Source organism: Megalops cyprinoides, chromosome 1, assembly GCF_013368585.1.
Source record: "Megalops cyprinoides isolate fMegCyp1 chromosome 1, fMegCyp1.pri, whole genome shotgun sequence".
Lineage (NCBI taxonomy): Eukaryota > Metazoa > Chordata > Actinopteri > Elopiformes > Megalopidae > Megalops > Megalops cyprinoides.
Genome location: NC_050583.1, coordinates 47,813,613 through 47,840,023, shown reverse-complemented (window position 1 = coordinate 47,840,023; position 26,411 = coordinate 47,813,613). Strand labels below are relative to the sequence as shown.

At 46.6% G+C, this 26,411-nt stretch overlaps 1 protein-coding gene across 1 annotated transcript; it reads right to left on the bottom strand.

Moving 5' to 3' along the window:
• Positions 1-9,025: 9,025 nt before the first annotated feature.
• LOC118781788 (mRNA decay activator protein ZFP36L2-like) lies at positions 9,026-11,028 on the bottom strand. The gene is made up of 2 exons (XM_036534866.1): positions 10,775-11,028; positions 9,026-10,482 (listed from the first exon to the last, which is right to left on the bottom strand). The coding sequence occupies exons 1-2, from the start codon at positions 10,823-10,825 to the stop codon at positions 9,385-9,387; spliced, it is 1,149 nt and encodes a 382-aa protein (XP_036390759.1). The 5' UTR covers positions 10,826-11,028; the 3' UTR covers positions 9,026-9,384.
• Between the last annotated feature and the right edge of the window lie 15,383 nt (positions 11,029-26,411).

The window sequence follows — 26,411 nt, the reverse complement described above, 5'->3', positions numbered from 1 at the left end:
GCCAGTCAGCAGTCAGGCAAGCAGCACCAGAATCTGCTGCCACCAGCCTTAACGTCAAAGACACAGAAGCACAGAAGACAGAAAACAAGGGTGCGAAAGCAGGGTTCAAATTACACTGAGGCCCGGGATGGGCGGCCCCCTTAGTTCTGGCCAGGGCATCCCTAGTTCCATTTGAAATCAAAGTTTGGGGGCGGGCATTTAATTCTTTCCTCGTATTCATTATTTCTATAACTTTTTAGCCACACTGTAAGGGGCACTGTTTCTGCTCAGCAGCTACTCTCTGGCGGTAGCAGGATCACGCTCGCACGAACGTTTACTGTTGTTTGCTCCCGCGAGCTACTAGCTAGCAGTTGAAAAAAAATCCAGTGACAAGCTGACGTGAATTGCCTGCCCTAATACCAAGCTTTAGACGCTACAGAGAGAGGAAGTAAAAAAAAAAATGTCAAAACAAAAGCAGATTGACTTAACCACATTTGGTTTTACCAAACGTGTAAAGCACAACGAAGAAATATATTAATAGTTTGCTGCCTGTCCCACCAGTTTCAATCATGCTAGCTAATTGGTTGCTAACCTGCGTCTCCCTCTCTGCTTCGACTTCATCTTCTTCATCTTCTTTGTTGCCTCACATTCAGTATTTGCTCTGACGCGATTCAAATTCCGTATCATCTCTCCATTTATGCATCTGGGTGAATTTAGTAATAATTCATGATACCTGTGTGTTATTATGGTGTGTGGCAAAGGTTAATCTGTGATGTGGCAGTGCTCATGGCAAGGTATACCTAGGCTGTATTGCTGTGCGTAGTTGTTGCCTGCGTAATTGTTGTGAGGTTATACAGTATTGTGTACCGAGTGCCATCCTTGAGGTGGGCCCCCTCGGGAGCTGCAGGGTAATTTGAACACTGCGCGAAAGGGAGAGGCTCTGTTTCAAAACTCAGAAGCAAGGACCGTGTTGGAGAATAAGAAGCGCGTGGCACTCAGCTGATAAAATTGAAGCCAAACAATCAGGGTGCCATCTTTTCAGCGGGGTAGGGCCGAAATCTGGACTGGGTCATTCCCCTGCCGCTCAGAGACACCCGTGTCTGAGTGCCAGAATGGTGTATGTATGGAAATGTGATTGGTCCTTTTTTATCGGTTTGCTGATCTTGATAAGGGCAATTCAGGCCTGACAACAGGATGTGGAGACAAAAGAGAGAGAAAAGGCTGCTGCCAGTGCGGGGAGGTGCTGCGCCTCAGACGATGATTCATGTGAAAATAAGCACGCCAGGGGACATCAAGCAGCAACAAACTCCAAACACACACACACATGTACACTACCATACACACGCACACTCTACCATACGCAGACACATATACACTACCATACACACAAACACACACATGCACCCATATACATACTGTCTTACACACAAACACAGATACACATACACAAACACACACACACGCAGACACACACTCACTCACACACACACACACACACATACACACACATACACACACGCACACGCACACACACACACACACACACACACACACACACACACACACACACACTCACACGCACACAGCCACCTATACACTCTCTCAGGACCGCTGCTTCGTAAGAGGCGATGGCAGTGGTCTATTTAAAGACGCCTCTTTAGCGCAGGAGGTGACGAGGGAGAGACAGAGCGTGGGGTCAGCCTGCGTGGTCCTGCTGCTGCTGCTGCTGCTGCATGTGGCTGTGTGTGTGTATGCGCATGGTCACTCTGACGTGCGAGCGTCACCTCAAACCTCACAGCCCATATCCTGTCAGAGACAGAGAGAGGGTCGGCGAGACAGTGAGAGAGCGCAAGAGAGAGAAACATACAGAGACAGAATGGTGTGAAGGGAGAGAGGGCTTGGGCTTTAACCCTAAATTATCTTGCTGTTAAATGAATAAGTGTTCATACCCTGTCAGCGAGACAAAGAGGGCCAATGAGACAGACAGTGCAAAAGAGAGAAACATGCGGACACAGAAAGGTGTGAGGAGACAGAGGGGAGAGAGGGCTTGGGGTTTAACCCAAAACTTTATCTTGTTAAATGAAAAAGTGTTCCTCTATAAGGTTTCCTTCCAGCAATCTCAGCACAGAGAGAAGGAAGAGAGAGAAAAAGACAGAGCAAAAGAAAAAGAGAGAGAGTGGGGGGACAGGGGGAATGAGAGAGGGGGTGGGGGGTGGTGGGGGGGCGTGAGATGGAAATAGAAGGGCCTCACAGAATGTCAGAAAAATGCCATTGTTCAGAGGAAACCCACACAAAACAGCGTACCGCAGAAAAGACCAGGCTCTAATGAGTGATGTCTCAGTGGAAAGACCTCAGTCAGTGCGACCAGAAAGCCAGTTTTTAAATCCTGGCCCTTTCTTTAAAGGTGCAGTGTTTGTGTGGCTTTATCAGCCACTTCTGACCTTTACTCCACCACACCTGCTGATGACTGCAGCTAAGTGTGTGAAAGATTTTAAGTTTAAAATGTTAGTAAACCACACACACACATACACACGCATACACACACACACACACAAAGGCCATGTGTTGCATTTCACTTTGAAAGGAGGTAACTAGGACAAGCTCTGCTGTGCATGTAGTTTACTTCACAGAAACCTCACAGAGTGAGTGGAAGGTGTTTACTATATTCAGGCAACACAGTGTGTGTTTGTGTGTGTGTATGAGTGCGTGCTTTATTTGTTATTTCACTTGTAAAGTCTCACTTCCTCTTGGAGTTTGAGTCATTCCCCTTCAGTTGAAATGCAGCGAGGAGCAGTTCCTTACCGCCGTGACCCCAGCAGACAAACAATGCTAACGTGAGTTTCGACTCAATCAGGGAGGCATTGTGCTGCATTCATTGCCGCATGCAAAGACCTGGTTCAGGACCAGGCTTGATGTAGTTCTAGATACAGTCCACCTATAGACTGTAAGCAGGACACTGAGCCTGGATGAGACGAATAGACATTAAAATCATAATGCTCTCATATTGTGTGTTTGTGAGTGTGTGTGTGTGTGTGTGTGAGTGTATATGTACAGAATTAACCCACTCAGGTAGCCCTGCTTTGATCCGTATGTGTGCCAGGCTGACTGTCCCATTGTGCTTCACCTGTAAAGCCATGTAACTATGCCACACAGCCAGTAATCGGGTAACGTTTGTTACACGTTGTTACGTGGTCAGATAAGGCAGAAACACTCTCCTGTAATCAAAGCTCAGCTCCTGTCCTCACCCTCTGTTTGCCAGGAGGTGAGGCTGCACCACAATCCTAGTGAACCCTCTCCCTCCATACCCCCCCGCCCCCCCCCCCCCCCCACCCCATCCACTCCCTCGTGCACCCTTTCCCAGCAGGAAGGAAGTGTTCATGCGGTGAACTGTGATTCCGAGACGGGAGGAAGAGGAGGAGAAAAAGGAAGTGGTGAAAAGAGGAGACTGTACACATAGAAACCTCGCTGCACGTACACACACACACACACATACTGGCACGGAGGCACACACTCCACCAAAACAAGCCAGGGCAAGTGGCTCAGCAGATAAAACATTCCTGAAATGCAACCTGGCTGATATCCTTTATGGGAGGAACCTCAAAGATTTACAAGCACATACACACAGAAAGGGATGATGGGAAACATACAGAGGGAGGTCAGATAACCCCAGGTCTTACTGAAACAGCATCACAGTCCTATGAAAACAGCACTGCTCCTAAGTTGGCACCCTGCCTAAATGGTCACGCTCCACGTGGCCTGGAGCTCACGTACACCGCAGGTGAAAAAAAAGACACACCTGTAGGAAACACCTCAGCCCTGACGTGGTGCACAAGCCCTCGTCCACAGCGGCCACACCTTCACTGATCCTTACCAGGACCCAGCTCGGGTAGCAGGAGCAGGAGGGGGGTGGGTCCCAGCCTTCGGCAGGTTACACTCACAAGGACAACAGGTGACTCACTACTGGCAGGGACCGTCGACCACGAGAGAGTGCATGGACCCGGCAGCGCCCTAGCGTGTTAGCATGACAGCCTCTCCCGTTTCAGTCTGAACAACAGTGCCCTGTACCCACGGCTGATGAAGTTCTCACAGGTCACGCTTTATTTAAAGGCCAGTTCATCCGGTTAGAAAACCGCTGGTAAACACATTCCCAACTATCAAACATGACCTATTTCTTTCCATAAAGCACAATAGCTGGCAAACAGGGCAGGTAAACAGATGGTGACTGGGTAATGAATATACATTGTTTTAAGAATAAAAGGAAATTCTCCTGTGTTCCAATATGTTGCTTTAAAAAAGTTCTAAGATTCTAATATTGACATTCATAATTAAATACAGCATTGCCTGTCAAGTGCCCTACCTCTGTTTACAGTCTGTGTATTCACTGTTTGAAAGAGTTTGATGAGGCAGCAGGGGGGTGTAGTGATAATGAGCTGGGCTCATAACCAAAAGGTTGCCAGTTTAGCTCCCTGCTGGGCATTGCTGTTGTACCCTCGGGCAAGGTACTCAACCCAAAATTGCCTCCAAATAGCAAATATCCAGCTGAATCAATGCATTATATTTTAAAAATTGTAACCGATGTAAGACACACAGGGTATGAGCATCTTCCAAATGATAATAATGTAATAAGCAGCAACATAAAAAAACATTCACAGTTGCTTCACATACCCATGCCTCAGGTGCCTGCAGACAAAGAGGCTCTGCAGTGAGCTGGTTGCACCCGGGCCTTTCCTGAAAAGCCCGTAATGCCTTGTAGTGCAAAGGTGTGAAAACAGGAGCAGAGCCGCCAAACACGACAGCCTCGAGGCGACCGCCACAAACGTTTCGCTTTGGCTCTGGCGCAGAAGTCACCATCGCCGCAGCGTAGCACCAGCGGGAGTGTCGCGCTTTCACTGCAGACTGAGACTGTTCTGCTCTGAGCTACTCTCCTCACACCTTGTGTGTGTGTGTGTGTGTGTGTGCGTGCGGTGCATTTAATCAAAGCTGTTTGAGCGTGTGTATACGCTTTTTGTATGAGTCTGATTACATCTTTCCGTAAGTTCTTTGCCTGTATTATAATTATCCTAATTCTCTCTCTCAGTGATTCTCTGTCTCCATCAAAAATAATGGAATAATAATCTTAAAAGTGTGACATTTCCCCTCAGCAGCAATGCCTGCACTTTTCTTCAGTGAATAATTTCTAGCAGATGACTGTAGAAAAGATGACTTAAGATCAGAGGTCATCTAACAGCTTGATCAATTAAAACTGCACTGAGAGCTCAGCTGGAAGAGACACCAGCAAACAACGCAGATCCCTGGGTTTGAGAAGCACTTCTGTGTCCCCTTTCTGCTGTTGTGTTGCACTGGAGACACTGGGGTAAAGCAAGGTCACACTCAATCACAGCAGAGCCTCAGGCGGGATTCGAACCCGTAGCCAACGACCTTGAAAGCAGCAGCCTGTGGCCCTGGCCGCCACTGTCACGTGAGTTTAAAACACGACGGCAGGAAATTCGACGGATGGAACGGGGTGGCGGCCATTGCTGGAAACGGTGGCTTTTCCTGAGAGGCCCACAATCACAGATCCAAGCTTCCTGCCATTGTGAGGACCGGGTCCATTAACCACCCCAAACACACACACACACAGATGTGCCAACTCACACAGGCTTACAAACACACATACACACACACTTGCGTGAAGGTAAGCACTGAGACACTTCCCGGACAGACTCTTCAGCTGTGATGTAAGTATTACTATAACACTCCTGCCATTTTAACTGTGACACAAAACTCACAGTTCAGCCCATCACCAATGTGGCTTGATGTTCTCAATGGCTTCACTGGCCCTGACAAACTTCATAGTGAAATAATGTTGAAATGGTGAAGAACCCCTCAAGATCCATACGACAAAGAGCAGCCAAATGCTGTCATTCAGAAATTGGCCACATGCTTAGCTTCTAGGCAGTCGAGTCAGGTTAAAACAAGTTAACTTAGGGTAGGGTTTGAACAGAGTTATGCTCACAATCACTGGTCTGGGGGTGTTGTTGGCCAGGCCTGACATCGTTACTCATTTACCTTGAATGGATACACTTCTCTTGTGCAATTGTTCAATTGTTACTCAGCCCAGATGCCAACTGTACACAGCTTAAATTTTTACATACCCATTTACACAGCTGGATATCCACTGAGGCAATTTTGGTAAAGATACTGTGTAACAGCCAAACCTCTGGCGAACAAACCTTTGGGTTAGGAGCCCTCAGCCTCCACACTGTAACACTACCCATTCAATGGAACTGGTCTTTGGAGGCAGAACTCCTTACCATCACCCACCTTACATGCCTGGGAGAGACCTTTCCCCCAGCTTACACTCTCAAATACTCCCCATTAACACAAGTGGACATTTACTGGTCAGGCTAGCCCATAGGATTCAAACCCAGAGCTCTCTGGATGTAACCCCAGCTCCTTAACCACTGTGTCACCCTGCCTCTCCCCTCCTTTCTTACAGGTGTGAGTGGAGCCAGGCTACAAGCGTGGCAGGTGAAGGGGGGGGGGGGGGGGGTTAAACTGAAAGGCTGGCAGGATCCCGAAAGATGGAGCAAGGGTGGTGGCGACGTGGCTGTAAGGAGCAGAGGAGGTGGTTTGTCTCACCGAGTCCTGCTCCCACCTGACGGAGGTGAAGCCTGCCTCGTTCAGCCAGCCTTCTGTGGACCAAACTCGACGAACAGCAGGTAAGCCAGGCTGCCGGGGTGGAGGCGAGGAGAGGTGAAACTGAGTGTGAAGGAGGAGCCTTCACCTGTTCCCAAAATGGTGGCAATTTTTGCTAATGTGGCGTTAATCATGCTTTCTTGTTTAAAGTTTGAATGTTAAGGACCTTATTTTCAAACAAACAATATTTACAACAGAGATATCTCATACCCCGAGCTTCATACAAATTGGGTTAATTGTTAAATTGTCGGTTGTAATTATTGTGTAGCTTGTGTTAATGAGCCGCAACTTCCTAATTACAAGCATATTAAATACAGGCGTGTGGCTGGAAAGAAGAGCTCACTTTTTCTTTCTGCAGCTCACTGTGTGCTGAGGCTGGCTCCGTATTTTTTTTTTTTTTTTTTTTTTGAAGCTTTGCTCATTCTGTTCATTTTTTTGGTAAGTGTAAGCCCTTTAGAAAGAGAAACCTCTCTGCCAGCAGCCTCAGGGCCAGGCACTCAGGCCACACCCCCTTGTTTCCCTGACTCTCCTCCTCGAAGGCCGCCTCAAAGCAGATGGTTTAACAGCATTGGGCCAGGGAGTCCAGGGTCCACAGTAACAGGGGTTAAAATCTTCAATTTCTGACCCCCTCTGTCCTTACTCAGTGTCCATCAGCAATGGTATTCTGGGAGAGTTTAAGCAGAAAGGTGCTATATATTGTTTACTTGTTTTCCAGTCCCTGTAGACATTTTTGAGTGAGGGGGGGGGGGCGGGGGTAGTTCAACTAAGCACTAAGCAATCAGTAACAGCAATGATACAAACATCCTGTTAATGTCTACTGCCAACAAGCAACAATGACTGCAGTGTTAACCAGGTGTAACGGGTCAGCTCCTTAACTTTGTAGTTATTATTGGTATCGCCTCATAAGTTAGCTAGCAGGCTATAATAACCAGCTAGCTAATTACCATGTCACCAGCTAGCTAGCTAGCAACTTATTTTAACTAGACAGTTAATACTCATACTCAACAACCCTGCTGCAAAGGTAGAGTCCTCTTTTCCCTCTCTCTTCCTGCTCCCCAGGATAAAAAAAAAAAAATTACAGCTCTTCATTTTCCAAAACAATTTTATTGGGAGAACTACAAACAAAAAGTACAAAGTTTAGTTGCACACTCAATTTGTAGTAAACACTCTCCCGGGAACAAGGATTACAACTTGTGTCTTTGTCCATTTTTTTCTTACATTCAAAAAGCTTTACTTCCGATAGAGTAGTCAAAAGCATACATAGTGTGCATCCCATGTACCAACTATGTACAGAGAAAACATGCTCCCGCATCTACCCCACCCAGCACTTTTGGAAGAATCTGAACTTTCAAAAAAAAAAAAAAAAAAAAAAATTAAACTAAGTCTGATTTCAATAAAGACTTCAGGAATGGAGGAAAAAAACTGCAAAGACAACCAGCCCTTCCAAGTTTTTGAGGGGGGAGGGGTCAAGTGGTGAAGACTACTGCAAACCAAAAAAAACTACATTCAATTCAGATGATTTAAATACATCCCCTATGGACATGCATTATCAAGGTAATCTCTAGGCACTTAAGATACTGAAGTGAACCCCTGTAGGCACTTTAACACTGGGACATGAGGAATTGCTACATTCTGTGGCACTTGGCTGGAATCACAGTGTGTTTATCAAAAAAAAAAAAAAAAAAAAAAAACACCTTTTGGTTCATTACCTTTTACTTGGGCTCTGTCACTGAAGGTAGACTTTTTAAAAAGCTTAAGGCTAGTTCGCGTTTGGACGGCCGGCAAATCACTTTATACATTCTAGAGATCCCCCCAAACACTCTGAAGCCAGGCCTCACACAAGCAAATTACTCTCTCATTTAATATATATTATATGTATATACATAACGTAAACAAGCAAACAAAATTAACAAAATAAATATTACATACAGTCTCTTAAATTAAGATCTCTCATTTACAATAAAACTAAGTGAAGTAACAAAATATACATATACACACATATTACTGTGAAAGAACACGCTTCACGTTCTGCGGATTAATGGCCATAATTTAAACATAAGCATACAGATCCTCGCTTCATACTTGATAAATATAGTATGGAAAAACTGCTGACGTAGCCTATACTTTCAACAATATAATAAATAAATTAAATAGTTCTCATAGCAAAATGCGCACTGCTATATCACTCGACAGCTAATAAAATTATTCCGAACCGTCTGCGGTGATTTTCCCAAACTGAGCAGTGCTTTTAAACCAAGCAACAAGCTGTACTAACCCAACACGCCACTGGGTGGCACTCTAAGCCACATTAACTTTGGAATGGAAGTTTGCAAAGTTGCACCAAACGCGTCTGAACACACACACACACACACACACACACACACACAGACCAAGGCATATTCGTGGCAGGATACTAGAAAACAGTCTCGTTATAAAGTGTTGGAATACGAACTATCTGATACCAAACCTTCACCTGCAGAAGTAATCTGAATTGATTAGAAAAGGATGGAATGCACTTTGTTGGCAGCTTGTCTAGCAAGCTAACGTTTGCCATACATTCATCATACTAAAACTGTTTCTGTAAGATATTTGGCTCTGCTTTTGATCATTAACGTATACATGTGCTGACCTGGGAAACAAACCGGTGCGATATAACTTGGCATCACGCAAAATCCTTTCCCAACCCATATTATAGCTTCTAAGAGTGAATGAGTGAATGGAAATTGTTCAGTCGTCTGAAATCGACAGCCTGCTGAAGATTGGTAGACGTCTTCCAGCATCCAGACTCGGCGATTCAGAGCCGCTCAGACTACCGGAGGAGCTGCGGGACCCACTCACGCAGCTGTCGCGGTCCGAGGGGGAGTCGGGGGGACTCGGGGGCGCGTCGAACACCGGCGACTCGGAAAGGCGACCCAGGGACAGTCTGTACTGCGGCGACGGCGAGCAGACCCTGGTATGCAGATTTCCGTAGAAACCACCGCCGGACTGGTTGGCATAACAACCGTTGTGCGCGTTAATAGCCAGGGGTGCGAGCAGGGCTTGCAGGTCCTGTCGCGGAAGAGAAAAGGCACTGTTCATGCACGAAGAAGACATCGGCGACAGGACATCGTCGTAGAGGTTAGAAGAGCAGGGTTGAGAGTAGGGGGGCGGAGGCGTGCGGGACGTGTGGGCTTCAAGGAAGGACGTTTCGAGGACGTTGTCGCTGGTGACACCGCTGAAACTCAGGCTATGGTTTAGCTTGGGCCTGTCGTTTCGATTGAAAGCGACGCGGTGCTTCGCCGCCTCCCTCTGCCCGAACGTGCACGGCTCTCGTACAGTTTGTTTGGGGTCTCCCTGCATGTTTGCATTGGCGGGCACCGGTCTGCGTTCGTCGGCATTGTGGATAAAGTGGCAGCGGGGACCGTACGGGCAGTAGCCGGAGCTGTGGAAGGTGCGACAGCGCTCGGTTTTATACTTCGGGTGGCGAGATAGATTTCTCAACTCGTGGAAGCCATGAGCGAACTGGCACTTCTCCCCGTATTTGCACGTTCCGTTTTCCTCGAAGGGCCTACACAACTCGGTTTTGTAGCGGGTCGAGTTGATCTGAGAGGCAGGTTTCTGCTGCAGTAGCTCTTGCAGCTGTGGGCTGCGGTCCCCGCCCTCGCTGTACGCGCGGTCCCGAAACTTGTTCTCCTTGTTCATCATGGCTGTCGTGGTGCTGCAGGTAGAATTGCTCCGGAAAAAATCCGGCGTGTAAGAGCAACTGTTGGTGGTACTTGATGTAGACAGGGGAGCGCCCACCGCCCTCTTGTCAAGCACTGCATTCACATTCAGGCCTTTCTCCATCTGTAGATGAAAACAGTGCACGCTAAATCAGCAAAGCGGACGCGCTCATTAGCTCCAGTGGCTAACAAATTAAACTAGTTAGCATATTCTCGTCTTTAGCTAAGTTAGTAAAATAAGACCGCGTGTGCAATCATCACAATCAGTTGGGAGCTAACGGGATAATCTAACGTTTCTTACCAGGTGCTTCTTGTAAAGTTTTCCCCACCTTAATCGAGCATTTAAATTGCTAATTAACTTCAATCACTTCATACTTTGTTTAAAATATAACATGCACGAATATACGTAACAATACCTTGTACAGCATGTCGATGTCATAGAAATCGGACAAAATTGTTGCAGACATGTCTCCGATTTATTTCTGCTGTAGCTGCTTGCACGCACCGACTAGGTAGAACCTCGCATGCACAGAAAAGGCGTTTTTTAATCCACGACTGGTCTTTCGCAGGAAGCAATCCAAGGATGAAAAATTTGCACTCCCAGAAGTAACGAGGCGCTATTTAAAAGCGCGAGCGTTTTTTGTTTTTGATAGTTACTCCTTCCGAGCTGCGCGAGCCCCTTGGTTTGGAGTCGCTAGTGCTTTCACGTATGTATAAGTAGTAGTCCGTTGCGCACGAGGGGAGGGGTTTTCAGTGAAGCGCATGGAGACGCCCCCCCGTGTCTGCACGACCGAAGCGATTCCTTTTCCCCTCTTACCCTCTCGCGAGACGTTTCAACTTCTCCACGAAATTTTGTCCTGGCGCGCGCGAGCTGAGAAACTGTACGTCCAGTCGAGTGTGTAAGACCGTTGGCGTTACACGCTACTGACCGCCAACGTAATTTAACTAAGAGTATGAGTTTTCAGTTGCTTTATTGTTTTTTACCTTTTATTTTACGTCGCGATAAACAAGAGGAGGTCCTTGTGCTTAGGAAACCTAACAGTTTAAAAGTATGATTCCAGACTAATACAGATAAACGGGTACTTCTTTTTTTAAAATTCCATTGTGCATTTTTATTTGCATACAAGCGGTGCTATGAAGATAATAATGAGACACCTCCCCCCGTGCACGTTGCAAGATGTTGTTAAGCACACCCATTAAAACGCAAGTGCGCCAAATATTACAGGCAGAATAAATAAATAAATAAAATCACTTCGGACTTTGCAGAAAGGTTTCTGGAGTGTAACTGTTCCACTCAAACCCCACTAAGGCGTTGCCCCAGTCTGTCTGACGCGCAGGTGTGCGTATGCGGGAGGAGCTCCAACGGACAACAGGCACACGCGGCCACACCACGATCGTGTATCATTCCGCGACAGGAGCGTCTGGTCCTGTGGAAAGACCCGCAGCTTATGCTGGAGCTCGCCTCCAGCTGAGCCTTCAATTAGCTTTGATTGAGCAGTTGATTGAAGACCATGACACTACTTAACAAACAGCAGTTTTTAAGTTCCTGTCTGTTAAACCATGAAAAACTGACTTTCAGCTGCTTGTGTCTTTGGTCCATCAGAAAATCCTCTTTGTCATTCAGTCTGATCGTAATGAATGCTGCGTACTACAAGTGAAGCAGAAGTCTTCGAAAGTCTGTTTCTTTAAAGTTTTCTCTCTGCTTGCACTGTGTATTGGAAAACTAACAACTGATCCACTGTCTCCTGTGTTTGGCTCTGTTTTATTTTCCTACTGACACTCAGCTGGTTCAGTCAGGAAGCTCCTGAGCTAGTTATCCAAGGGGTCCAGCTGATACACATGGTCTGTATGGGGCTCAGCGTTCATGTTAAGGTGTGTACATGTGCAGCGTTACATAGTGGACCCATTGTGGTTTTTCACTGAAATCTCTCTCACACGTACTCGTGCTTGGTAATATGTATTCCACCCATCGTGCCAAAAGACCCATGTCTCACAGTGCTGTGAGGTGGGAGAACTCAGCCCACTTGGTTAAAAGTCCCTAATCTTCTGCACGTTTCTCAATCGCCATACCCATGTGCACACACACACACACGCACACACCCCAAAATAAAGAAACACTGCCCAAGTTGCTACATCTGGGAAATTACTACAGACAAACAATAGCGTAGTTGAGCAGCATTAGCCCCTTGTACATGCTTCCAATCTGGTGGCACAACTGCGCCCCCCTGTGTTTATAAAAGGTAAATGACACGCTTTGCTGCTCTCAAGACCTGCTGAAGCATTTCACATGGCAACGCAAATGACCAAGGACGAACTCCTAACAACAGGGTAAGGCAAAGCCTGGAAAGTCTCTGCTGAAGACACCCATGCCTGGAAAACAAGACTTTTGTGATTGCGGCAGTGCAGCATAGTGGTAAGGAGCAAAGGTAATAACCAGGCCCATGGGGCTCATAACTGGAATGTTGTTGGTTTGATTCCTCACTGGGGCACTGCGGTTGTACCCTTTAGAAAGGTACTTCATCCACAGTTCTACCAAATGGCAATAAGGTAGTGTACATGTGTAAGTGCCAAACGCAGTGGTGTTAACGCACTGCATTGACAACTGTGCTCCACAGTGGCATCCAAGGAGTAACAGGGCAGAACTCTTACAACGGCTTTTTTTCCCTTTCTACAGTAGTGTAAATGTGAACTTTGTACGTGTAAACATGAGCGTTCAGTGTGCGTAGGGCATTTGTCGTGGGGCAGTTCTATTTGTGGAACCTACGCTTGGGAGCTATTTCGGTTTGTCACACATAACAATTTCCCCATTGCAGGAGATTGCCAGTTCCCTTAACTAGAGTCACCGCAAAAGGTAACCTTTTTTCCGGAGAACTAGAGCTTTGGATTATATAATGCCTTTTCTTGAGATATGCAAGCAGTTATCTTTTTTGCAAGTAGCTGCTTGGCAAAAAGACATGAGTGAAGGAAGAAAAAAGCAAGCAGCGGGTGAGAGAAAACGAATGACCGGCTGTCTCGGAATTTACAGCAAAGCCTTCAGTTTGGGGTCGGAGGGCGTCTGAGAGGAAGCTCCTGCCAATGGAGGAAAGGGCCTTGGGCCAGAGATGGCAACGTTGACAGCACCCCCCCCCCTCCCCCAACACCACCACCAGTGGCATTTTTTGGCCTGTGACATCACTTTGGTGAGTGAGGTATCGCTCCTAGACCACATGTCGGCCACACTGCGCATGCCACTTCTTCTCTTCTGGCCCCTCGGGCCCTCTGGCTTTTACACACACACACACACACACACACACACAAAGAGGTAACAAAGGAGTCAGTGTTTGAAAGAGTAACACACTTTAAGGCTTCAGCTGCCTGTTGCTTGTCCTGTCCTCTCACTCTCACAGGATGTGTAGATGGAGACAGTGGGCCTGTCTCCCTCTACACATCCTGCCCTGCTGCACCCTGCAGTTTCCCAGTTTTCCCAATCAAACATCCTGCAGTGCTGCCAGACGGTGATCGGATGGAACAGGGTTCGAACTCATTGCCTCCTGGCTAAAGAAACATGAAACCTTATGAAAGAGCAGAGTCCAAGTTTTGTTCAATATTCACTTCAGGATTGGAGGGGTCATTCCGTTTGTACCACAGACCCGATTATAGCGCTGCCTCGGGACAAACAGCAGTGCACTGGAATGAAACACACCCGGCAAAAAAGAAAAAAATAAAGACGAAGTGAAACAAACCCTCGTGGGCGCGCAGGGCCATATGGAAAAGCCATCAAGCAGCAGCAGAATACCTCCACAGCCTGTCCTCAGAGCTGCGCGTTAAGGATCACGCGGACGGCCAACTCGCGATTAAAACGCACAAAGTGCTTGAGCTGAATGCTAACGAAAAGAATCTCAGAGGCTGATGAACCTGGTGCACATGTCAGGGTGTCTTAATGTGGTGGGGGGGGGGGGGGGGGGCTGTACAACGTGCACCTGTGAGGGAGCTGGGTTGACAGAATATTTTGTTGTTTCCCTGACAATGCTGAAAAAGGTGTAAATCCTGCCATACGTGCATGTTTACACGTTAGTGCATGCATTTTTATTGATCTTTCTGATATGCACGTGCACAACCACACACACACACAAACTGTTTTTCCTCCAAATCAGCAACATAAAAAAGCTTTGAGACAGAATTTATGGAGATTTGAAAGTAAGCACTGACATGTTAACAGGAAAAACTGGAATGCAACAATTTATACCTCATCATCATCACAATAAGAGTTCTTCTTCTTAATGGCAGTCGTACGTAGGAGAGTGAGGTCAGGGTGTTGTTATAGGTGTGTTAGGTAACAGAGTGAGATGATGAGGGGCCAAGACTAGGGGACTGACCTTGGGGCAGCTTCAGCATTGTGATATCAGGGGATATGAAAAGAGAGGGAGAGAGAAAGAGCTGACTGACTGTAGCTTCAGTACCACAAAACACTGGTGACAGTGACACAGTCAACCGATATGGAAAAATCTCTGGAGACTTCTGCATTTGCCTCTTGGTTATTTTTGTTAATCCTGAAAGACTAACAGATCCTCCCTCTTAACCACAGTCACAGCTGTGAGAACGTACATCTCTCACAAGCCACAAACCACCAGCCTGCTCTTTTTTTTCCTTTCACACTGCTGCCCAAAAAAGAAGCCTGTCCCTTTCATATTACTGCCCCAGATTGGTACCCTGTCCCTGTCACGTGACCAGCCGACCTCTCTCTCAGTGCTGTCTGAAATGAACACCGTGCTCCTCTCTCTGTGCTGTCTGAAATGATCAGCCTGTCTCTGTCTCAGTGTTGTCTGAAATGACCAGCCTGCTTCTCTCTCTGTGCTGTCTGAAATGACTATCCTGCTCCTCTCTAGGGGCTGTCTTTGTGGTTTATGCTGCTGCTCCTTGGCCCGTCATGTTGGAGTTCCTGGAGAGCACTCTTGGGTTACCTGTGGTGAAAAGGGCTTGTGTGTGACAACTGGACACCTAGAAAATGAGATCAGAGTTACCATGATTCAGTTTTAAACTGACATTCCAATAAATAACTAGCTGTGTAAGCACATAATATGCAAAATGGAATCATATATATTTATATATATATACACTGTATGGCCAACAGTATGTGGACACCCCTCCTAATTATTGAGTTCAGGTGTTTCACAGCACATAGCCATGCAATCTCCATAGACAATTCTTGGAAGTAGAATGGGTAATACTGGAGAGCTCAGTGACTTCAAACGTGGCACTGTCATAGGATGCCATCTTTGCCACAAGTCAGTTTGCGAAATTTCTGCCCCAGTTAACTGTAAGTGCTATTATTGTCAAGTGGAAGTGTCTAAGAGCAACAACAGCTCAGCCACGAAGCGGTAGACCACTCGGGGCCGCCGAGTGCTGAAGCGCATAGCACGTAAAAACCATCTATCCTCTGTTGAATCACTCACAACAGAGTTCCAAACTGTCTCTGGCTGCATCATGAGCACAAGAACTGTGCGTTGGGAGCTTCATAAAATGGGTTTCCATGGCCGAGCAGCTGCACACAAGCCCAACATCACTATGCGCAATGCCAAGCGAAAGCTGGAGTGGTGCAAAGCATGCTGCCACTGGACTCTGGAGCAGTGGAAACGCGTCCTCTGGAGTGATGAATCACGCTTCACTATCTGGCAGTCTGATGGGGGGACGACTCCATATTAATGCCTATGGTTTTGGAATGGAATGCCCAATAAGGTGTGATGGTATATATACTTTAATATGGAGTTGGTCCCCCTTTTGCAGCTATAACAGCTTCCACTCTCCTTGGAAGGCTTTCCACAAGATTTTGGAGTGTTTCTGTGGGAATTTGTGCCCATTCATTCTGTAGAGCATTTATGAGGTCAGGCGCTGATGTTGGACGAGAAGGCCTGGCTCGCAATCTCCTTTCGAGTTCATCCCAAAGGTGTTCGATGGGGTTGAGGTCAGGACTCTGTGTGGGCCAGTCAAGTTCTTCCACACCGAACTTGTCAAACCATGTCTTTATAGTCCTTGCTTTGTGCACTGGGGCACAGTCATGTTGGAATAGAAAAGGGCCTTTCCCAAAACTGTTGCCACAAAGTTGGAAGCATAGCATTGTCCAAAATGTCTTGGTATGCTGAAACATTAAGATTGCCCTTCATTGGAGATAAGGGGCCTAGCCCAAACCCTGAAAAACAGGTGTGGCCAAATACTTTTGTCCATATAGTGTATATACACACAAGCACACACAGCACAGAGGGGCCTACTTCTGCAAGAACGCTCCGGAACTCTGAGGCATTTCATAACATTCTGCAGCTGCGTCTCTGCCCACGTTGGGGTTCTGCCAGTGATGCGGTCACCCTCTTCATCTACACCGCCATGTCTGTCGATGGTCTAACTGACCGTTCACTGACTGTAACGCTGGGGTGTTGATTTTGCCTTCATACCCAGCACTTGTGCCCAGCAACCATGCGCCAACCAACAAAAATAACCAAAAGAGAGACATGGCTGCCAAACCGTTTGACCCAAAAACTGTTGCTTTCAAAACTTCCAGAAGACATCAGAACAGAATTTGGCCCATGAGGCGAGAAATTCGATCTGAAATGCATTTTTAGCTTGTCAAAATATGCCGCACGCATTTCAAAACCATACAAATTATCACCCTTATGTGCAATTTCATGTGTGAATTATATATAGGCACTGTTGGTCAGCACTGCTCACAAAAAAGAGGTCCTGAAGCAGAAATGGGTCCCCTGGGCTGGAGTGGGGTGTATTCTGAGCAGAGGCACGCTGTCTGTCATTAAGCCAGCCAGGGGGAAAGACCCTCCCCACCACCACAGAAACAACACCACACCCCCCGCCAAAAACCGAGGGGACGACCCACGCTCACTCACACACACACACACATGCACACGCACCCACACATGCACGCACTCTCACATACACACACACAACACACGCACACTCTCACATATACATGAAATATGCACGTATTCTCACATACGCACACAACATGCACACACTGTCACATATACAGACACAGAACATGCATGCAAAAACACGCAAACAGCGCACTGCCTGTATGCTTGTTCACACACCTATGCAAACGTGCACATGCACCCTAAAGGCCCTGAGCAATTGGTATTAACCACAGCACAGTGCAGCGAGAGGTGTGAAGCTGCAGTATCGCCCCAGTAAAACCACACTCTACCCCCCCTCACCTGACCCCCCACAAAGCCTGTGTGTTCCCAGTGCCTGCCGTCTTGAGAGGTAGTCGCTGATGTAAGGACCATGTTTTCTGCACACCGCTAATCTGTGAAGAGCTGTGTTATTCCTGCCTCACAGACTGAAACGGGAATGTTTACAGGCCTGCTGTCTTACACAAACACAGTGTGGGGCAGGGTGCTCACTGAGCCGGGGGAACAGGCTGCCCTGCGGAAGCCGGCCCAATGCAGATAAACAAGGAAAATACAGAGATAGCATAAACCTCTCTTTAACCCACATTAAGGAATGTACGTGTAGATCCAAATGTGATATTACCTCTGACACTTTACAGATCTATAGAGTGGAAAAAAACACCTGATAGCTGTGTAGTATCTAGCAGCAATTATAAAATGTATGTTTTTTTTTTCATTTCATGTGTTACTTTGTTACTTTGTTCGCATTCTGCATTGGAAGTTGTTATGGTCTGTGTTCTGGCTGGCTGAGCTCTGCTTTAGCATCCCGCATTCAGAGTGTTTAAATTCGGTGTTCTGTGCTCTTTGTTCTTGTGGTTTGTGTCCTGTATTCTGTGTTCTTGTGTTCTTTGGACAGTGTGTCATCTATATTCTGCATTCCACATTCTTTTTTTTTTCCAGTATTCTGTGTTCTTGTGGTCTGTGTTCTGTGCACTGTGTTCCTGTGGTCTTGTATCCCGTGTTCTGTTCTCTGTGCTCTGATATTCGGAGGATATACGCAGTGTTTTTTGGCTCTTAGGTTTCTGTCATGTGCAAGGTGGCAGACTCAACACAGAGCACCTATTTGCTTGCAGAGCAGGAGATGCTGACCTGCGGACAGTGGGTGAGGGAGAGAAGCAGATCAGAGAAGGAAGTGAAAGAGAGAGAGGGAGGAAGTGGAGGGAAGCACTGACATCTGGGCCGTTTCTCAGTATTGCATCCGCGGCAGCATTACCGTTGTGCACTTCACTTCATCTCCACCCTGATTTTAGCAACAGAGACACCCAACACACCCCCAGGGGTTCTGAGTCCTGCACACTGTGTGTGTCTGTGTGTGCATGCATGTGCCCGCATGTGCCCGCATGCCCGTGTGCGTGTGTGTGTACGTTCTTGCCCGTTTGCGTGTGCGCTTGTGTGTGTGCACGATCGGGTAAGCACATGTTTGTGTGTTATGCGTTTGTTGTGTTATGTTTGCGCAGATGCGTATGCGTGTGTGTGACCGTGTGCATTTGAGGTAATGAAGCCTAGGCTTACCATGGCGGAGAGCAGCTTTTTTTGTTAGCCGGTGAATTCTTACTGGGTTCCTATAAAAAGTCAGCAACCGTGTGTAAGTGCATTCGCATGTGAAAATGGCAAACGGGAAGCTGCAGGTCTGCAGAAATGGCTTGTGCACACCCCGCTACGCAGCTCTGACCACCTGAGGGTGCGTGTCAAACCCATGCTTCACCACACCCATCCACCTCTTATAGACACAGCACTGATCACCCACCAGCTGTCCCGCGGTTTAGCACAATTTATTCTTCACTTTACTCAGAGCAAACTGCAGTCTGTTCTCTACTTTACATGACATCATTGTCATGTAAAGAATCCAGTGTGACCTGCACGGGTTTCAGTTTTATCCATTTATTCAGCTGGCTATTGACTGAGGCAATTGTGGGTTAAGTACCTTGCCCAAGGGTACGGCAGCATTGCCCCAACGGGGAACTGAAGCAGCAACGTTTTGGTTAGTAGCCCTGCTGCTTAACACTACACCACACTGCTCAGAGCACAGCGCAGTCTGCTCTTCACTTCCCTCAGAGCACAGCGCAGTCTGCTCTTCACTTCCCTCAGAGCACAGCTCAGGCTGCTCTTCACTTCCCTCAGAGCACAGCTCAGGCTGCTCTTCACTTCCCTCAGAGCACAGCGCAGTCTGCTCTTCACTTCCCTCAGAGCACAGCGCAGTCTGCTCTTCACTTCCCTCAGAGCACAGCGCAGTCTGCTCTTCACTTCCCTCAGGCATGTTGCTTTGCTGTTCCTCCCTGTCCTCCCTGACTGCTGTTCCGTCTCTGCAGAATCTCCCCACTGCAGCAGTGTCGTGTACTCTGCATGTACTGTGCTGATCTGCTGCAGCTTTGGAGGCTCCAAAATGCACAAGATTCATTCCCCAGTTAATCACGTCTTCACACCCCTGCCGGGCGCAGAGAGGCACAGCTCAGCTGCAAACCGAGGCAATGCTGACGTAACCAGGCAACGTGGCTACTCTCACAAGTGACAAATCGCACAGAAAAAGCAGCTGCCATTTCTCAAAGAAAACAAAGAAACGTGGTGGAATTTTTGGGAGGATGAGGAGGATGAGGACGAGGACGACAAAGGAGCATGAACCTGAAGGTCACGTCGACCTTAGCAGCAGCTAACTCTTATAAGGCTCCAAAAAAACTAGGATCTTATCATCAAATGGAGCCACAAAGACAGGCAATAAATCTGGGGTATTGCTTCATTTTGGCAGAAACTGCAGTTATTTTGCTGTTTTTGTTTTTGCTTCTCAAGTCCAGGACAAAGTCAAGGAGGGACCATGTGAAAGATGTATGTGTTTGGTGTAGAACATTTACATCTTTTAAAAAACTTTTTATCTCTTCCAAAAAATTGTTTTTGCAGTTGACTCTCAGAAGTTTTCTTTTTTTTCTTGGAAGGTCCTGCATGCAAAGGATCATGGGTGCATGTACCCACTGCAGGCATTGTCATTAAGCAAGGACATTTTTTAATTTCATGGAGAAGCTCTGGATTTGCTGGGTTCTCCTGAATCACCATCATCACTACAGTTATCATCATAATGACTGTAATCATCACCCAGCAACACTCTTTGAATGGACCTGTTTTTCACCTCTCTCTGTTTCTTTATCTCTTGCTTTCTCTCTGTCTCAACTGTATGTTACTCTACAAAAAAAACCTCTCCAGTCTTTGTTAAACATAAAGCTCTCCCTGCAATCCTAAACACACACACACACACACACTGTCCACATGCTGTGCTTCTTACTCCTGCCTCACTCACTCCAGCCTACACCCAGAGCCATGCAGTGCTGACTATGAAACTGAGATAGAGGCCTTTAGAGTTACATACCATACCATATAAATCTACATTCCTTCCATGAGGACCTCCTGTGGCCTTGAGCTCTGGAAAGCCCCATGATCCAAGGGCAGCCGTCTCTGGAGAAATACACCCAACCCTGGCCTGACCGTGGCTCGACTTAAGTCTGACCATGACCTGACTGTGACCTGACCATGACCTGAACATGACCTGACTGTGGGCCCCACTGCGGGCTGCTGTCTCTTTTGGCAGTCGAAAGGGGAGCAGCCAGCTTTGAGAGCCTCGTTTTTTTCCCCCCTTCCCCAGAAAATGTGAGGAATGTGTATAAGAGCTGTACTGGCCAGCAGTTCCCACCAGCAGAGCAGAGATAAGGCCAAGCTGCAAAAACCGGACCCATCTGGATTTAGGAGAGGGCGCTGCAGGCCACAGGCCAGAGGAGAGGGTGAGGGCACTGTCCACTGCTCCGGCAGGGCAGAAGCTGAACATACACAGACACATACAATCTAGGGGTTGCAAGTTCAATTCCCAGCTAAGGCAAAAGGTACCTAAATTGCATCAGCTGCTGAATGTTTTTTTGTAAATATCCAGCTGTATGAATGGACAATGGGTCAAATATGAGTCAACTGGCAAAGGTTGTCAACCATGCAAAAAGATTATCGTTAGTAAATAACACAATGCTTATTGCCAGGTCTTGTTGGTCACACTTCGGGGTGTGATTAGTTTTAAAGATTTTTCCAATTGTGAGCACTGGAGGGCGTTCCAGGGAACGTAGCTTCCAGAGCCTCTTCCTTTGGGCAGGATGCTTATCGCAGGAATGTGATCAGAGCAGGGGTGTTGCAACCATAGCGGTACGGGGGAGGAGAGGTGCAGAGAAAGCCCCCTAAAAAACATACACACACGCACACACATACACGCATGCTTGCGTGCGAACACGCGCACTGACTCTCAAATGCACGCACACACACACACACACACACACACACACACACACACACAGACACACACACACACACACACACACACACACACACACACACACACACACACAGACCCACACACACACACAGACACACACACGCACACACACACACACACAGGCACACACACACACACACACACACACACACACACACACACACACAGACACACACACACACAGACCCACACACACACACACACAGACCCACACACACACACAGACACACACACGCACACACACACACACACACACACACACACACACACACACACACACACACAGACACACACACACACACACACACACAGACACACACACACACACAGACCCACACACACACACACACACAGACCCACACACACACACACACAGACACAGACACAGACACACACACACACACACACACACACACACACACACAGGCACAAGCAGAAACACCAGACCTACCCTGAAGCAAAGGCGGCTGTCATGGCAGGCGAAGCTGTGGTCGAAGTGCAGCATTAAATATCATCAGAACAACAAACAGTCCAAACTTAGAGGAGCGGCTCTGGAGAATGCAAACTCAGAGAGTGCGCCAGAGACTTCGCAGCTGGGCAGGCTCCAGAGCACACATTGTACAAATGCTCACAAATAAAGGAAGCAGCATGCGGGCCCTCAGACTGACAGAGGCCTCTGCATTATGGAAATAGAGCCACCAGCTAGAATCCGATTTATTCTGATCTCCACACAGAAAACAGAAAATTTGGGAGTTTAACACCACTGGTGTACACTGTTCACAAAGTCACTTTTCTTTCGAGACAGATAAGTGTAAATAGATTAAAATTTTATAGAATAAGTGCAGTCAGGCAAAGAATGCTCACAATGCTACCATAGACCTCTTCTCCATCCTTAAACTGGCCAGCACACACAGACATACTCACAAATATGCTGTCACACACATATACACAGACAGATGCAGGGGCACACACTCTCTCTCTCACACATATATATTTACAGTCTCTGGTTCTCTCTTTCTCTCTCTCACTCACCCACACTTTTTCTCTCAAATGGTCATGCTTACATTTTCTCTCACACACATATATTCACTTTATGCTACTTTCCAATAAACACACACATGCACATGCACACACACACACACACACACATTCATTACTTCTTCACAGTGGCCTGTATTCACGTCAGTTCCTCACCCCCTCTCCCCCTCAGTAATTTCCCTGCCCAGTCCCAGCATGCTTTGGGGCACTGTGCTTGTACAGTACAGGGTGAGACTAGCCTAACCAAGGGCATGGGCTGACACTCTCTGCCTATCAGTAGTGCCCTGCATCTATAAACACACCCAGGTCAATGGTCAGGGTTCAGGGGTCAGAGGTCAGGGTCAACAGAGGTGAAAGGGAGTGGAGAGATAGGGAAAGGGTGTGGCTGAAATCCACCCACTGCTGGCAGGCTCTTCAGAAGGTCTGTCAATCATCTGAACAGCAAATCCCAGAGCTGCAGGTCTGTGATGTTAGCACCATTGGTGTTGTGTTTCTGTTTATGCAACTCAGCAGAACAGCATTGCACTAATGTCATAGTCTAAAGGCAAGCTCCTATTAGTGCCACATTCTGAAGATGTTATTTTCCATGGGTGTCAGTGGTGATGACATCACCCTAAAATCAAGCAGCCAGTAGTGCCAGGTTTTGGTGCATTTGATACGACACTAAACAGCCACCCTGAAACTAATCAGAGGAAGGTTTTCAACACAGTGCCAAAGGACAGACTTTTAAACTGAAAAAATGTATTGCCTTTAGGAGGCGAGGAAATGACACCACCTACTTTTCAGAGAGAGGGAGAGAGGGAAAGAAAGAACCTCAGATGTCAAATAAAAGGATGGAGGGAACAAAACACAAAAGAGCTTGTTTGCCAGGCTCGTAAAAAGCTCCATGCTCTTTAAATAAGCAGCATTTATAGCTGGAAACTGGAGGTATCATTTCCATCTGTTGTAAATAAACAGAGGAGCGGTGATTGATTACTCTGAATGAGGACGCCTAGAGCTGCGACAGGATGGTGCTGCCGCCTAGTGGCAGACTTTTGGTAGTGCAGCTCATAGCTTCTGACAAACAACACAATGCAGTTTCACTGACCTGTACACTGTCTGGGTCAGCACTTTCAGTGCCATCTAAACAGTTTAAAGATTAATCTGCATGGCATTCATTAATTAACTACAAAAATCCCTACAATGTCAAGGACAGTGAGAAATCATGGCCACATATAAAACAGGGTGGAAGTAATATGTTGTTTAGAAATGTATTACAAGTTTGTGATAGCAGTCTTGCAAAAATCATTTCTTGTACTTTGGTGAGTGCAAGTGTTTTTGAAATGTTGTAACATCCCTAAAGTAAGAAAAAGTCAGTTATAAAAGGTCCGCTTCCTCTTTTCAGAGTTTGGTGTCTCGTTAGCCTCGGCAGAAACAGGCCGTTAGCCTCTCTGGCCTGTGTCTGATCATGGAAGTGACATTTCACAGTGTGAAAGATGTTTATTTCTTCACATTTTGGCTGCTGGCTTGCGAGGCTGTGCTCCATGTGAGTCAGTGTGGGACGGTATGATCTGCCAGCATGGAGCTGAGCAGCAGGAGAAAGAAAACACACACACACACACACACACACACACACACACAGATGCACACGCTCTCACATAAAAACACATGCATCCGAACACCCGCGCGCACACACACACACACACATAGTGTTAAACATTTACAGATATATTTTGAGCGCAAAATACTATATCTTTTTGACAACTCCACATTAGTTACGCTCACAAGGTAAGACACATTATAATAATGAGGTAGGGAGGTACACCAAGTTCCCCAGAACTCCCTATCAACATAGAGCTGGAAAATTTAAAATACAGTTTCTATTCCCTCTCTGAGGGGAAATCTCACTCCTTTAAAGATAAGCTTTTTTCATATTATTATTGCCACTTAGAGAGAGACTTACATACTGCTTCTATGTTACAGGTGAGGAACTTCAGAACAGATTTAATTCAATTTCTTGTCTGAGTGGAAGAGTCAGTGGAGAGGAACCTGTTCACCCCAAGCGGTCAGATATTGTTCCTCTGATCCCATTCTCCAACCAGGCCCAGATAAACCAGGCTCACAGTGGGACCCCACTGATTACAGGGAGCAGCATATCTTTGTCCCCTTCTGCTCCCTCCCCTCCTCCCTTCCTCCCTCCCTCTCTCTCTCGCTCTCTCTCTCTCAGTTTCAGTTCTTTTCATTCCCATAAGCTTTGCTGGTGTGCCAAATATATGTCTCTGTTGCCAGAGAAACACAAGCACACGGTGGAGATTCCCATTCCATTACATTGTCATTTACCAGATGCTCCTATCCAGAGAAACTTAAAATGAATGCCAAAGAGAAACAAAGGGACAAAAAATATCATCACAACAAATTTATAGGGGTGTCCTGTGGATCCTGTACTTTTTTTCCACAGTTGAGTACAAGACTCGAAAACTTCCAGGTGTGTTGGAGGTGGATGGAATTCTCTTGATTCGATGAGGAATCCATGCCGATTGTCTCCAAAAACGATTGTGCACACAGGGTTATAGTTTACAGAAAAGGCCGGCCCTCGTATCAGCAAAACGGCACTGATTTGATCCTGTGTGACCTGACTGGGAAGGGTCTTGCAGACATTTGATCTTAATGAGAGGAGGAGAAAAAGCTATGGCATTGTGGTTGAGGTGAATGGCCTTGTACCAGAAGGCACTACACCTCTGCCCATGTAAAAGCACCCATACAAAATCAATGTCTCTCGACAGATGACCGTCGTTATTACGATGTCTAAGAGTTCGTAGAAATTGTATGTAAAATCGTATATTTTTCTGTTTCCGTTCTGAAATAGTTTCTGAACTGCGAATTTAACTGCACACATGTTGAGACCAGCAATCATGCTACCACAAGCAAAGCAAGATTGCAGTGGTTTCATCGTATAGAATGTCACAATTTTAGGAGGTACTTACATAAAATAAGAAAGAATATTTGCTATTTAAAATGCATCTCTAGGTAATGCGATCTCTATAGCAAACAGTAACCCTTTACCTTCGGGCGAAACCATGTTGGAGTCGATCTATACGTCTTCCTGTCAGTACTCTGAGACAGATTATTGTGGGTACTGCGTGGTAGGTACTTCTGTGGAAAGACATCCACCGAGTCTTGATTGCTTCCCATAAATATCCAACACTATAAGAGTCTAACATGTCACATGCAAACTATATAAATTCCTGTGGATCAGGGTGTGTGATCGGGAGTTTGACATCAGGCTGTTGGCGTTGGCGCTTGTGGTCCGCCGCCATCATTCTTTTTCTTATACACTTTGATTTATATACTTATTAATCTAAACATTCCATGCAATAATACAACACAAAAAATTCACAGAGGCCACGAGGGGGTAGTATAGTTCTTTGCGTCACATGGAGGGTTGAGCCAGAAATCGCTCAAACTTGCAGAGTGTGAGATTTAATATTTATATTTATAATATATTCAATGTATTATTTGCCATAATAACCAACCTAAAATCTACAGTAGTGAAGCCCCCTTTAGGGGAGATGAATGACTGCAGCGTAGATACATCTAAATACAAGTGTCTTCTTCCTGCCTAATTAGCATATATTGCACTTTTCATGTTTATATGTGCTTCTTGTTTTGAGCATTCTGGGTGAAATGTTCTATTGCAGGGGTGTCCAAACCTCTCCTGGAGGGCCACTTGTCCTGCACGTTTTAGATCTCTCCCTGCTCCAACACAGCTGATTCAAATGATCAATTCGTTACGAACTCCTGAAG